Source organism: Silurus meridionalis, chromosome 14, assembly GCF_014805685.1.
Source record: "Silurus meridionalis isolate SWU-2019-XX chromosome 14, ASM1480568v1, whole genome shotgun sequence".
Classification (NCBI taxonomy): Eukaryota; Metazoa; Chordata; class Actinopteri; order Siluriformes; family Siluridae; genus Silurus; species Silurus meridionalis.
The window spans coordinates 12,356,497-12,371,722 of record NC_060897.1 but is presented as its reverse complement, the minus strand read 5'-3'; the positions used below and the strand labels follow the sequence as shown (position 1 = coordinate 12,371,722).

Genomic DNA, 15,226 nt, shown 5'->3' with positions numbered 1-15,226 from the left:
TGCTGTTAGACTGAATTTTAATTCATGTCTATTTTTATTTTAACAAACCTGAAATACAGGCTTCAGTCCCATCAGATGTACCACATGCAAAATGCTGTACAATGTTAAAAGGAAACAAAAAGATCAAGTACATTTTTAGAATGACTTTCTGGAACCTAGTTTCTGGAATTGAATAATCAAGAGGCTTGCACAGGACTGCTTTTTTTACATGACGAAATTAACCACTTAGGAACCACAGTGCTATAGTGTGCATTTATAGCATTTATTACTCTTGACAAATCACAAGAAACAAGATCTGTTGTGTTCATTACTGCTTTAACTGTGATGGTTCTATTCACACATACATTACTTAGAATTTACTGATTTGGCTGTATACCACAACATATATTTTTATGCATGATAAACACATAATAATGGGGACATAAAAAAAAAAAAAAAACATCCCCACACTCGTTCATCTCTTAATTTCAATGTTATACACCTGATCTACCTAATAAGCTAATTACACATGTGACAGCACTAAAAAAACACTAAAATGTGTTTCTTTTATCTTTAATATCTTTTAATAATCATCTTTCAAAAAGATTAAAACATGAACTATTCCACACTCCATACCTATTAGAGATGTTCATTAGGAACATCTCTACTTGCATCGTTGCCTCATGTCTGCAATAGTATTTTAGTAGTGATATTGGGTTGTTTGAATGTCATTGCTATTTTTCTTACTATTCCACCATATCAAAAAGTGAACTTAAATCTTTGATACCTAAAAAGGAAAAAAGAAAATACAAAACGAAGTCAACGTAGGAACCTAGTATCTTGTCCTCTGTTGTTACAGTTAAAAGTGACCCCCATAATGAAACGAGTGCTTACTCGCGATAGAGGACTTCTTTAGTCGGTGAAGCAGTAGTGTTTAATTCCCAGCCGTCGCGAGTAAATTTGTACAGTTATTGTTTTAGTGAGATCTATAGGGAAGCCTGTGTGAAGCGTTTCATCTTCTTCTTCATCTTCATCTTTAGCATTGTATTGCTAGCCGCTAGCCATAAACGACAACAGCGATAGCATCGCGCTGTAATCGGATGACTGCGAGCATCGCGTTTCGCAGCTCTTTGCGAATAAACACGTTTGTAGACGAGGGAACTCGAGCTGAACTGTTTTTATGAGAGTCAGGTGCTGACTGCCAGGTGAATTATGTCCACGTTGTCTTTGGATAAAGAGCTGCAAGAGCGCTTAAGAGAGGCGAGTGCTATTGGGGACCTGGATGAAGTGCGGTCTCTGGTCGAGAGCGGCGTGAACGTCAACTCCCAAAATGAAATCAACGGATGGTATGTCTTGTCATTAAGGTCACTATAAATATTGTGTCCTAATGCAACAGACTAATCTGCTAAACCAACGCTTAGCTCAAAGCTTGTTGCACTGGAAATACGATCAGATCGACCTACACCACCAGGACTAGCCGGCTAGCGCTCAGTCTCTATACCGGCTCGGTGGTCCTGCGCTTCTCAGACCACCTACAGTTCATCCAATAAACCTGGATTCCACTTCATACTTTGCTAATTGCAATGTTTATTCAACCAGAGTTTTTTTTTTCTTTTCTTTTTTCTTTTTTGTCAAGCCACTGTCGTTGTAATAAGTTGGGGAAATTCTTCAGGTTGCACAATTGCAGATAAAAACCTGCCAACTCAGGTGGAAAGTAGTTCTACCAGAAGCTCACAGTATGTGCATATCATACTTTAAAAAAGTAAAAAATAAAAAATAAAACAAAAAAAAAATTACAAAAGAATGAAGCTTTTCTAAATAGATGTCAAAAAGCACTGAGTTTCATCAGAATATTAACTAGTGGATTGTAACATGCTGATTTAACTTTTATTTAAGAGACACATAATGACAGCGTCTGCACGTTTTTCACTGCTGTAGCCTTTATTTATTTACTGTACACATGTTTACATATATATTACATGCTCCACATATTCTACATATTTATTTGCACTCGTCAATTTGCACGATTGCTACTATTAGCACTTTTGGCAGATGCTAAACTGCATTTTGTTGCTGTGTACCTGTACTATGCAATGACAATTAGGATCTATCTATCTCTTCATCCATCCTTTCTTCCTTCCTTACATATGTCCAAAATAGTCAAAACCTGTTTACTTCTTTGCAAAATGCTGTGATTTGTAACGAACATGCAGGTGAAAAAAGAAGCAATGGACGTGAGTAGTTGGAGAAAGAGACATGGTTGGTTTTGGGAGGAATAGCTTGTTTTGGTTATTTGCAAATGTAGGTAAAGCAAGAGTATAAAAAGGACAACTGACGCACAGGTCAAATAATCGTGATCAGTCATTGGTCATTGGGACTATCGGTTCATTAATGGTTTTAAGACACTAAACCAGTTTAGTTGACCCAACTGTTCTCAACAGGACTGTCAATAACAATTGCTTATAATGTTTCTCTCTCTCTCTCTCTCTCTTTCTCTCTCTCTCTCTCTCTCTCTTTTTTAAATAGTAAATAATGTTACTCAAAAAGTCAAAAAATCTTCTACCAATCCACCCTAAAGATCTACTGCTGCATGATCGTAAACGTTGTCTCCTTGTGTATTTTTCCCCTCTCAGGACATGCTTACACTGGGCATGTAAAAGAAACCAAAAACACATAGTGACATTTCTTCTGAGTTCTGGAGCCGACAAAGAAATTCTCACTGCGAAAGAGGAGCTGGCCGTTCAGTTGACCTCCAAACCCGAGATCAAAAGACTGCTCGGAGGTATGTTGTTAAATCATAATGCCTGCTTCTAAGCCATATTTGTGCTGGATTAGTTTCACCTGAGGAGGTAAAGTAATATTTAAGGGATTTGACTACCTGAGTCATTTGAGGCGTTCATACGTCTACTGCAAACAGTAAAACTGGAAATGACGTGTGTCAAGTATTTCACGTCAGTAAAGATATTGCCCATTGTCCTTTTTTTCAAAAGGTGATATAGAGTTACTGTTACTGCACTGTTTGTCAAAATATTCCATTTCTGACACTTAATTTTTTTATATAAATATTTCTGTATTTCTTTATATGAGATGCTGTTAGTAATTATCATAGACAAAACTAATTCAGCTTGAATAAGGCTTGTGTATTATTATCTACCCCGTTATTTAGTATTAAACAATCTGTGAATCTTTTTATTTGACTGTGGAGCTGCATGTGTGTGTTTTTAATTTTTTTTTGTAGTGGAAGAAGAGGAGAAAGAGCCTGAAGTAAAGGAAGCAGAGCTGGCGATTATTCCAAATTACCTGACTAACCCACCCTTCCTCTTTTCCAAGATGGATAAAAGTGACCTGAGTGTAGCACGACATGTTTCTCAGAATGGCACCAGTGACCATTTGGAGGATGTTGTCTCTGAGCCGGCAACATTATCCCCCGTACAGGAAGAAGACCAACAACAACAGCAGCAGCAGCGCCTGTACACGGATGGCCAAAGTCAGTCGGCGTTGTCTTATGTCTCTATGGTAGAGCCAAGCAGCATAGTTCCAAACCAGGTGACTAATGGGTCCATGTCCATGGATGTCTCCCCAGAGGTGCATCACAGCAACCATAATGAGTACACTCACAATCACAGCATTGCTCAGAACAGCCCTGTCTGTCCCACGCTTCCTTCAGCAAGCACAGGCTCTAACCCCTCAATCACCCGACAACAGTCTCTCCCCCATCAGCTGAACGGATCTCAGCCAGGGGGCTCTATGCCTGCCTTCCAGCCCTTCTTCTTCACCAGCACCTTCCCTGTAAACGTGCGGGGTATGTAGCACAGAGCACATCTCATGCCATTGAGTATATTATCTTCTGACATGTATATCTATGCATAATCTTTGCACAGTATATTGTATAATACTACCGTAATTTCCGGACTATTAAGCGCACCAAAATATAAGCCACACGCACTGAATTTTACAAAGATTTTTATTTTGAACATAAATACGCCGCATCTGTCTATAAGCCACAGGTGTCTACACTGAAACTAATGAACTTTACACAGGCTTTAACGAAAGACAGGGTCTGTTACACGGCTTGTATCTAAACAGTAGCCTACCAAGAAAGACATTGTTCACCGTCTTCCTCCTTCCTTTCACAACAATTTCTCTCAGGAGTTTTTCTTTTGGCATCGTCGTGCGTTTAAAAATTACCATCGGTAAAGCTTTTCTCCCGATGCCGTGCAGCTCAGAACACAGGTGGAGTGTGTTTTTTCATGCCCGGTGTTTTCAGCGTGATGATTAGCATTTCCTGTAGACAGTCCGAGTGAGCGGCAGGTCAATCGTCAGAGGAACCTCATCCATATTTATGATGTGGTGCAGCCCGATTCAGTGGGAGCACGTCTGATTTAATATAACCCGTTCAGCAATTTTATTTGTCTAATGTTATGGGGTTCAGTTATTTGGCTTGAAGTTTGTGAAACTGGAAAAAATCCAGGAAAAATCGATATGTTAGCCGCTTCGTTGTTTAAGCCGCAAGGTTCAAAACGTGGGAAAAAAGTAGCGGCTTATAGTCCGGAAAATACGGCATATATACCATATATTATTACCTACTGCACCTTATGTACATTTATCACCCTCATCCCTGATATATGGACCTCATACTGTTATTTATTGTAAATAGGCCACTTATGCACTTCTTGTTAGATGCTAACTGCATTTCATTGGCTCTGTACATGTACCTTGCACAGTGACAATAAAGTGGAAACTAATCTGTCTGGGCTGCAGCTGTTTTAGCATCGTGTCTTGAAATAAATGCTTTTATTTTATTTTGTTCCTTTTTTAGAACTGGTTCTGAAGGTGCGAATCCAGAACCCACATGCCAGGGAAAATGATTTCATTGAAGTGGAGCTGGACAGACAGGAGTTGACCTATCGATCTCTGCTACGGGTCTGCTGCCGTGAGCTGGATATTAGTGCTGAACATGTGGAGAAAATACGCAAGCTCCCAAACACTATGCTCAGAAAGGTGTGTGTATGTTCCCTTTCTTTTTTAACTTTGCTCAAAAAAATCTAGTGGTTGGTTGTTACTGATGCTTGAAGAACATATTTTCAATATATTCTAGTTTTAATATAGAATTTGCAGTACAAACTGTTAAGGCTTGTGTATTATTATTATTATTATTATTATTATTATTATTATTATTATTGCTTTAATTTTTATACATTTTGCTTGTCTTGGTGTGTCAGGACAAAGATGTAGCTCGGCTTCAGGACTTCCAGGAACTGGAGGTGGTACTGGAGAAAGCAGAGAGTTTGTCTTTGTTTTCTGGCCCTGGAGGGCTGAATGACAGGCCTTGCTACAACATGAAGGCCTCGAGGCTCACCTACTAACTTCTGCCTTCAGCATTAGGTGGACTGGTTCACTGCCTCATCGGGGACTGTAGATCAAAATGCCTAATTCATACCTAGGTTCTTTACTTTGTCATTCTGAAAATCAGATCAAATGCCATTTTTTTCCATTTTCAACCTCATTTTTATTTAACGTTAACCATATGCCTTTTTTCCCCAGAAATATATAGTTTACCCATGCACAGTCCGCACATCCATCCCAAGAAGACATGAGGCCTTTCTCCTTTACTGTAATTAATGCTTATTTAATTAATTAATTAATGCTTGGTTTTGCCACAAGTCTTTTGTTTTAAACATCTTTCATAGTCATTAGGTTATCTTTTTAACAGCCACTGAATTATTATAATTTTAATTTTTTTGCACGGCTTTGGGACATATATCCAAGTCGGTCACCTCCCATGATGCTGGCCTATGTGAAGTTCTCAGATTTGCCTCGCTGCTGTGTTTTGCTTATGAGGCCACTGTGTGGTTTTGAGCACAGCTCACAGGGACAGTTTGACCTGTACCAGCACTTCTTATTGTCAGTTACTTTTCCTAATACAGGCTGGTTTTAATTTGCACTGGCAGAACACAGCAGATATTAGTTGATTGCTAACATCCCCTTTAAAGTGTGCTCCACTTTTGAAAGCTATTGTAGTTTGATGTACTAAAATACAGCAGCTTCAGAAACAACAAAAGAGGGGTGTGTTTCATGTTCTGTGTACGTGTGTCTGCCAGAGAATCCCCCATGCACTAAAAAAATTACAACAAATAGTACGTACCTAAAGAAACGCATGGGGCCTTTCTATTCTATAGATTTTGAATACATCAGTGGTGTGTTTTTGGTGCCCTTCATCGCTGCTCCTAGTCACTGCAAACCAAAAAGTCGTAAAACTGAAAAGCTATCCTCACAATCTTGTATCAAGGCCTAATAATTATTTTTCATTCTGCACTGAATAATGTAGCAAAGATTGCTGTTTTATTTAAATCTTAATTTTAAAGGAACGTTTCAAGAACAGGGTTTAATGAACACGAGCTTCCACAAACTCTTTGTTCTTGTAAGTTTAATAGTATAATAGGAAGGACAAAGCTACTAAAATGGATTATTGTTCTCTGGACCTTACAGCACATATTTTATATATAGGAAGCAGGATTTATATCTGATGACTCACTGGTCTATTTAGAAGTACCGTTTGACGCAAGGAAATTCTCTGCAGGTCGTATTGCGCTCCACGTTCATGAGATGAAAACTTTGTCATTTTTGCCTAAATTTCGAATATAATGTATATGGGCCAGAAGACACTTTGTACATGCAGACCAGGTAATGTGCTCCTGCCCGTAAATTGTTTTCATATAATTTTTGGTTCTGAAGATAGTATGGAAGAATGTGTGTAGGACATTTCCATGTGCAATGTTTTTTTTTGTTTTAAATAATTGGAAACTTTTTTTTTCTTTTCTTTTCAAATAGTTTAACAATGTCCTAATATCAAAGCTCTATAGAAAAATGCAGAAACTGTTCACTTTTAACTTTAATCCCTCTGCATATTGTATTATATACTTTTTTTAATATATATATTATTTTATAAATATGACTGTAGAAAGGAGGATCCATAGCACACTACAGCTTGAATGGAGCCATTTGTCTGTCTGTGTGTGCCTGTCTGTCTCTCTGTGTATCAGTTGTGTTCTGTATGCTCATGAAAATGCTGACTATTCACAAGGTGGTGGAAGTGTGGTTGAGAAAGCTGCACAGTTTCTGACTGATGTAATGCATACAAATCTTCTGTCAGGAAACTCTATGTACTAACCGGTCATGTTGGGGATGAAGAATACAGTTTGACTTAACCTATGCATCCACAGTGTGATATTGCATATGTGTCCTCAGTGAGTTTTTGTGTTTACTCAAATGAATATATAGTTGCCCTTTGACTGTCAGTATCATCAAGGTTCTCCAGTTTCCTCACTTATTTCCCAAAAACATACAGATATAGATTTGACTATACACTAAATTCCTCCTTGGTGTGTGTTTTGTGTGTGTGTTTTGTGTGTGTGTTTTGTGTGTGTGTTTTGTGTGTGTTTGTTCAAATTAATATATAGTTGCCCTTTGGTTTAAAACAGTTGCCCTGTGAGGTGCAGTCCAAATTTCCTGTTCTGATATTTTCACAGACAAGTGACTAAAGCATTTAAAACAGTTATTTTAACTGTAAGAATTGTTCATTTAGAATTAGTCATTTTTCACTGAAAAGTGAAAAAACACTGAAAAGAATAAGTGACTTTTAGTAAGTTGAAAGGTTAAAGGACAGTTATATATTGACAGTTATGTATCTATATTGACAGTTTAGAAATACCTGACATTTCCGGCCATATCTTGTTCTTACCCAAACTCTTAATACAATGCCAGAAGCATACAGTTTTATAGTATGCTTTTGGACCTGTTCCAGCATGACAATAGCCATGTGCACAAATCAAACTCCATAACGAAAGAGCAAAAGAAGCTATAGAGCTCTGATCTCAACCCTATTGAACATCTTTGGGATCAACTGGAATGCTGACTCTACCCCAGATCTCCATCCCTCACAACAGTGCTTGACCTTACAAATGCCCTTATGGTTAAATAGCCTGAATCTTCACATTTTAGCAGAACCTCCCAGAAGAGTGGAGGTTATAATAACAGCAAATGGGAAATACATGAACATTTGTCTATGAAGTATCTTTAAATTCTAACATTTTTGCAAGGTTTACACTTTGTGTAGATGACTTAAAAGAGCAAAAAATATAAAATATTGTAATGAGTTAATCATGTGACAGAAGCACAATGTATAAACCATTCCAACACAGGTCAACGGCTTTAGTGTTAAATGGTTAAGTATTTTCTGGGCTTGTCATGTGTACTTCCATTTTGAACAAACCCCCATAAAACCAGTCCATCTACCACTGATAACCATACCCTGGTCAGAACGTAATCATATCATTTGCTCGCATGGAAGTAACAGATGATTGGCTAAAACGTGAGTTTAAATCCGAGAACCATCAAGAAGTGATGGTTGGCCTCTTGATTGAGGCCCTTAACCCTAGATCAGCTCAGCATAAATGAAGTAATCGTAAGTGGTTCTGGATAAAGACATGTTAACTGCCACAAACATTAATGTTTGCTGTAAACAACTTGAGCGAATGACTTCTTTCTTCATAACTGTATGCATTAACTGATTAGACAGTTGCATGAATGAGCAGGAGTACATGTGTTATTCAGTGTCTGGTTAAAACAGTTTTCCATCTGATAGTCTACTTGAAATGTAAAATATTTTTCATACTAAAATACTTTGTGTAGGACTACATTTCAACTTTTTTGGCCTATTGTGAGTCCTATAACAAATAGAGACAATCCACTGAAACAACCCATGTTTGGCTGCTTTATCTACTGTAAGCCTTTCCGCCTCTACCTCCGATTCTTTTACAGAATTTAGCAACTTGGCCTCAAAGTGCTTCTTGTGTTTTAGAGTCATCTCTATTCATGCCTTGGCCTTTTAGCAACTGTAACCAACCCACATTGGATAGGCAACAAATGCAAAATTACCATTTTGGAGAGACCAAAGACATTTCATTGAGCTGTTAATAAGATTGCAAACTTACTCAAAATGAGCAAAGTATGTCTTGATTTGCTCTTGAGTTTTAATACAAAATATTTGGGCAATACTGTGGATTTACACAGAACTGAGTGTAAAAAACATAATAATTACCCGGGGTGGCAAGTAATTGTATTTTGTTACTCCTTAGATGATTTTAAATTAACCTGTTGTTCTTGTTATTAAAATATGTATTTCCATTTATTAAAGGCTATTTTTAGACAGCCAGTCAAATTCATATCAGTGTCAAGTATGCTAACTTTATTTACTTAATATAGCATTAATTCCTACAAGATTAAATCTTGTTTTTTTTTTTGCCTCAAAATAAAATAACAAATAAACATTCAGCTTTAAGTCTAAGTAAGCATGCTGAGATGTTTGCCTTAATCTGGGAGATTTAACATTTCGTTTTGTTTTTGTCACTAATGTCACCTGATCAATTTCAGCAAGGTTATTAAACAATGAAATTCTTACATAAATTTTGGGTCCATCCATTTTAAACTGTTCAGTGTCCTCCTGTAATTTCCTGCCTTTTATAGAATTTCTAATTAAACACCTAATTAAACACCATGTCTCTTGGATTTTGAAGGACAGTCAATTCAAGTATCTTTAGCTTAACTTGAGCAATATGGAAGTCAAATATTTAGTTAAATAACTAATTCTAATGAACTTCATGGTTTATGCTGAGCAATCACTTGGTATGTAGGGCACACACTCAATCTAGTACTGTAAAATTTCTTTTATTAAGCCCTTGGCCTAGCTGTAGTACACAGTTTCTATTTCAGAAGTGGATCTCCTTTAAAAAGATGGAATAGTTAATCCCGAAAAGGTTTTAAATTCCTAATGATCGTAATGATTCTTAAATGAATTCCAAATTGAATAAATGTTATACATTGTATTGTGTTTTGATTTACTGTACTGTAGATATTTAAAGGGTTTTAAGATGGCAAAATAGTTTGACTTAAGAAGAGAGAATAAAAAAGTGCAAATGTTTTTTATGGTGATATTCACCAGGTAAAATTGAAAGGAGTATTACACTCAGTGGTGGGAGCGATGGTTGTCGGTGTCAAGGTCTGACTCCAGACAGTACTTGTAGTAAGAATGTTCTCTCTCTCTCTCTCTCTCTCTCTCTCTCTCTCTCTCTCTCTCTCTCTCTCTCTCTCTCTTTCTCTCTCATGGAGCAGGACCACTATGTTGCTGTTATCCGAGATCTAACAGTCAATATAATATATTCAATATGTGAGGAATGTAAGCTCTTTGTTTTCCAAGGGTGAAGGGTTAGAAGGTCTTTAGGCTTAGGGGCCACACTTTGGAAAGCATGTGCTTAACATAGATTAATTAATGAAGTACAGTGTGTAATACGAGTGTGGAAATACGAATACTATGAGCATTTGTTACTGTGATATGGTATCTGTAGCGTTAAATCTTCCCCATTTTTCTTTATATTTTAGGGAAGCAGGAACATTAATAACTAGTTTTTGGATGATCAGAAGTCTTTGATGATTGTGTTTGATAAATGTAAATTAACTGTGACATGTTCAGCGCTAGTGCCCTCACACTGCCTTTTGCTCTCTGTGTGTTTGTGTGTTGAGGGAAGTATGTGCATGTGCAGAGAACAGACACAGTGGGTCTCTGAGAGAGGTTAAGGACAGGGGAATCTGGGCCTCAGTATCCCAGCATGAGCTAAGCCTGGGAAGAGCAGACAGGTTTTACATATATTACACTAGGCAAAGTGTCCTCACTAATTAAATTTTTTCCCTAATGCTCAATTCATATTGAAAAACACTATATTTTACTTTTCTCCTGAGCTCAGGTTATTATCTGCATGGAGCCTTGGTGCAGTTTCTTCTCATGTTAGTATCCTCAAGGTTCTCCAGTTTTCTCACTCATTTTCCAAAACATACAGGTGTAGCTTAAATATACACTCCTAGGTGTGTGTGTGTGTATGTATGTGTGTGTGTGTGTGCCTTTACCCACTGTAAACTGCATGCCTGACCAGGATAAAGCAATTGCTAAAGATAAATGAACTAATAGATATTTTTTAGTTCTATTCTTCAACACTTTAACACTTCAAGGTAAGGTTAATCGTGTGGAAAAGCTCAATTCATGTGACCTAATACCTCTTTTGTCTGCATCTTATTTTATCCAGATGACCCCACACCAAAAGCCCAGAGCCTGGAGTTCATTCATTTCCCAAATTAAAAAAGAAATACAGACATAAATCAAATAAGTCAAATAATAATAGGTCAAATAGTAACTAAATGTTACCTTAAATTACATTTCACATCTGTTGCAGTTTCAAAGCTGACTAACATTCAGCAAGCTAATGTATGATATATTAGGAATACAACTGATTGCAGTTAAGATGATGTTTCCCCCCATGTTAGTCTCTGAGTCAATAAGTGTATGAGTTCAAAAGAATTTCTCATACGTTTAGTTTCAAACTTGAAGAAAATGCAATAGTTTGTATTAAAATAATTGTGTAGAAAGAAAAAAAATGTGAGGGAGAAAGACTGTTTTTTTTTTTTTTTACATTTAAAACATAAGCTAAATTCCTTTGTTCAAATCCATGGAAGTCTATTAAAGGGTTAAAAGATGTTTCTGAGCGTCATATGGGTACCACTCTAACTATGTCCAATGTGGAGATCCAGATGAAAGTAACTTCAGAATGAATGTCAGTGGTGCATGCTGTCATCTCTAGCCAGCCTTTCTAAATCCTGTGCTCGATCTTGAACAACAGGGTTCATGCACCGCTTCCTAATCTCAAAGGACTATTAAAGGTGGTGGTGGTGGCGGTGGTGCATCGACTTTTCTTTCTTCACCACGCTAACACTCAGTACGGGACCCTGTTCACTCCAAGCAAACCTACATGTGACTATAGAGTCTTTTGTCGCTTAGTTGCGTCCCCCGTCAGTTCAGGACGTCTCCAAGCGCTGAACTCCAGCAAGGGGTTTTGCTCACTTGAACTAAACACTGGAAGATGTGGTGGATGTTGTTTCCTCGATGGATCTGGTTTTTCCTTGGGCACGTCTGCGTTTTGCGCTTGCATCTTCGGGTCCGGGCAATGACCGTGTCCAAGGTGGTGTATTCCCACGCCGGAATGTGTCCTAATGAGATGAACCCGAATCTCTGGGTGGATGCCATGAGTACCTGCATGCGGGAGTGCCAGTCTGATCAGGTGAGCATGGCTTCTCTACAATGTACAGTATTTACGTTTAAAATGCACACTGCAGTGTCTTGTATATGTAAGCGACCGAATCCCGAAAACAGTTCAGTCTAGACAATCCTGCACATATCGTGTCAAATATTTTGTGAATTGCATCCTTTTTGTCTCTTGGATGCTTGGGTATTGCTTTCTTCTGCTTAAATTTGTGATAGATCAACAGGTAGGCTAGAAGCTTTAATTACGGTTAAACTAACTTTATGTACTGCATTGTTGATATTATATTAACAATATTATAATTATGCATTAATAGGCAGAGTAATGTTTGTATGTTGAACATCTTTTTCACGAAATAGATTTTTAATATAGGTTATAGATAAATGTTTATTCAATTCATAATCCAGTCCACATGTTAAATCAAGGCACCTTCCTAAATGGTGATATTTTTTGGTTTGTATATATTAAAAAAATATTATTCAGGCTTAGTTCTGAATTTTGCAAACATATACATGAAAGTAGTAACTGATTGTGAGTTGTCATTTTAGTCCATATTAATTGATTGTTGCCTATCTTCAAAACATATTTAAATTTTATGTGTTTTAATGACTATTTTTAGCATTGCTAATAGACATCCTTGCTATTATTTCTCATTCCCTTAGGACTGTGAGACATTTGAGAAGTGTTGTTTAAATGTTTGTGGGAGCAAGAGCTGTGTGGCTGCTCGCTATAGGGACTTAAAGGGAAATAAAGGACCAGTGGGAATGCCAAAAGAGGCCACTTGCGACAAGTTCATGTGCACCCAGCAGGGTTCCGAGTGCGACATCTGGGATGGGCAGCCTGTGTGCAAGTGCCGTGACCGGTGTGAGCGTGAGCCTCGCTTCACCTGCGCCTCAGATGGTATGACCTACTACAACAAGTGCTACATGGACGCAGAGGCCTGTTCCAAAGGTGTCACCCTTACTGAGGTCACTTGCCGGTTCCACCTGCTGTGGCCCAACACGAGTCCTCCTCCTGAGGAGACAACTATGCTTCCTACCACTGTTTACCTGGAAACTACCCCAATGGATTTTCAAGCTCCAACAGTGATCAGCAATCCAGGGCAAAACATTGTGTTTGTGGGTGAGACAGCAAGTTTCCTGTGTGAAGTAACTGGCAAACCCAAACCGGAGATCACATGGGAGAAACAAGTGGAAGGAAAAGAGAACACAGTCATGAGGTCAAACTACGTACGAGGTAACATAGTAGTGACTAACATTGCTCAGCTTGTCATCTACAATGCCCAGCTCCAAGATGCTGGCATCTATACCTGCACCGCTAAAAACGTGGGTGGATCTATACAGACCCACTTCATGTTGTCTGTCATACGTCAGGATCATGCCATGAATGAGAGCTTAGTGAATTCCACATATCTACCTGCAGAGGAATGTCTGAAAGCACCTGATATGGGTGACTGTGGAGAGGAAACCATCAGCTGGTACTATGAAGCCAAGCGGAACAACTGCTTCACCTTTACCTATAGCCAGTGCAACAAGAACAGAAATCACTTCGACACCTACAAGTCATGCATGCTATCATGTGGAGCAGAACTAGCTGCCCCTTGCTCCCTCCCTAGTGTCCAGGGACCCTGCAAATCTTATAAGCCACGGTGGGCATACAACCATCTCCTCAATAAGTGCCAGTCTTTTGTCTATGGTGGTTGTGGTGGTAATGAGAACAACTTTGAAAGTAAGGAGGCCTGTGAGGACATGTGCCCCTTTCCCAAGAACCACAACTGCAAGCTGTGCAAGCCAAAGCAGAGGATGATTACCAGCTTCTGCAAAAGTGACTTTGTGATATTGGGCCGCATAACAGAACTGACAGAAGACCAAGATTCAGGCCATGCACTCATCACAGTAGATGAGATCCTAAAGGATGAGAAGATGGGGCTGAAGTTTTTCGGACAGGAGCCCTTAGAAGTGACACTCCTGAACATAGACTGGAGTTGTCCGTGTCCCAACATCACTAATGCTGAGGGCCAGCTGATTATCATGGGGGAGGTGCATAATGGGATGGCGGTATTGCAGCCTGACAGCTTTGTGGGAGGCTCCAGCAGCCGTCGCATACGCAAGCTCCGTGAAGTCATCAACAAGAAGGCATGCTCTTTTCTCAAGGAGATTGGCAACACACAATAGTAATAAGCATACACTGAAATGCTATGGACTCTGTGAGACACAATAAGTACCCGTTCCCACCAACTTTTTACTAGGCGTCACATTGAGCCACCAGCATTACCATATTTCCTCAAGGCTTCAGTTCCACTCCCCTGTTTAAATCATGCACACAACCAAAAATGTAATTAATTCTGCATTAATGTGTGCACACAGTTATCTCCATGCACAAACGACCAGTGTTACTTATTTACTCTGAACTGTTTTCAAGCACTTATTTTGTAAAAACTGCAAAAAAAAAAAATCTTTATATTTTAGTTACTCAAATTACATGTGCTTTTAAAACTTACCTCTAATGACAGAATGACAAAATGAAAAAAATGACAAAATGAAAACCCTATAGACAATTACTTTAACAAAATCTCATGTCCTTTACCTTATATTATAAAAAGGGCTCAAATTTGCTGACTAACTTCATTCCTTCTATTTATCACGATGTGAGTTTGAATCAATAAATGACCTGACCCGTTTGTCTTTGCACCTTGAATATGCATTTTAATATATTTTCTCCCACATTGATCTACAACTTATTTTATAATATACTTATTTATTTTACCAACCTAACCTTTCTTACCTACTATAAACTGAATTACTACATACTTGTATATGTTTTACAAAGTTTTTGTATTCTGTCTAAAGGCATGGCAGGCAACTTATTAATAAGATAACTATTAAACAGCAAAATGAATAATGATTAAAAAAATATATCCCTTACTTCCTTTCTTTATTCATTTATTCCTTCACTTCACTAAGGAGGGCAAACGTGTGATACTTCAGTGGTTAGTGGTTTTTGTGAAAGGGGGTATTTTATGTTAGTTTACTTGTTCCTTTCCTCCACTATTAGTCAGTGCTGGCCTGTTGTACTTGAGCAGGCACATTCCAGCTGGACGT

At 38.2% G+C, this 15,226-nt stretch overlaps 2 protein-coding genes and 1 long non-coding RNA gene across 3 annotated transcripts; 2 read left to right on the top strand and 1 right to left on the bottom strand.

Annotated features, from left to right (window-relative positions):
- Positions 1 to 248: 248 nt before the first annotated feature.
- On the bottom strand, positions 249 to 996 carry LOC124397091. The gene is made up of 2 exons (XR_006927885.1): positions 874 to 996; positions 249 to 766 (listed from the first exon to the last, which is right to left on the bottom strand). It is a non-coding gene; the product is annotated as an uncharacterized LOC124397091 (long non-coding RNA).
- Positions 810 to 7,195, top strand: ankrd40 (ankyrin repeat domain 40). Its single transcript, XM_046866567.1, has 5 exons — positions 810 to 1,325; positions 2,613 to 2,761; positions 3,218 to 3,781; positions 4,799 to 4,980; positions 5,202 to 7,195. The coding sequence occupies exons 1-5, from the start codon at positions 1,192 to 1,194 to the stop codon at positions 5,343 to 5,345; spliced, it is 1,173 nt and encodes a 390-aa protein (XP_046722523.1). The 5' UTR covers positions 810 to 1,191; the 3' UTR covers positions 5,346 to 7,195.
- Positions 7,196 to 11,520: 4,325 nt separating this feature from the next.
- wfikkn2a (info WAP, follistatin/kazal, immunoglobulin, kunitz and netrin domain containing 2a) lies at positions 11,521 to 14,315 on the top strand. Its single transcript, XM_046865519.1, has 2 exons — positions 11,521 to 12,143; positions 12,788 to 14,315. The coding sequence occupies exons 1-2, from the start codon at positions 11,946 to 11,948 to the stop codon at positions 14,297 to 14,299; spliced, it is 1,710 nt and encodes a 569-aa protein (XP_046721475.1). The 5' UTR covers positions 11,521 to 11,945; the 3' UTR covers positions 14,300 to 14,315.
- The last annotated feature ends 911 nt before the right edge of the window (positions 14,316 to 15,226 follow it).

Coding starts and splice junctions, on each gene's coding strand:
- ankrd40 (XM_046866567.1), top strand. CDS start 1,192: ATGTCCACGTTGTCTTTGGATAAAGAGCTGCAAGAGCGCTTAAGAGAG. Junction 2,762..3,217: donor GATCAAAAGACTGCTCGGAG/GTATGTTGTTAA, acceptor TTTTTTTTGTAG/TGGAAGAAGAGGAGAAAGAG. Junction 4,981..5,201: donor CAAACACTATGCTCAGAAAG/GTGTGTGTATGT, acceptor TTGGTGTGTCAG/GACAAAGATGTAGCTCGGCT.
- wfikkn2a (XM_046865519.1), top strand. CDS start 11,946: ATGTGGTGGATGTTGTTTCCTCGATGGATCTGGTTTTTCCTTGGGCAC. Junction 12,144..12,787: donor GGGAGTGCCAGTCTGATCAG/GTGAGCATGGCT, acceptor TCATTCCCTTAG/GACTGTGAGACATTTGAGAA.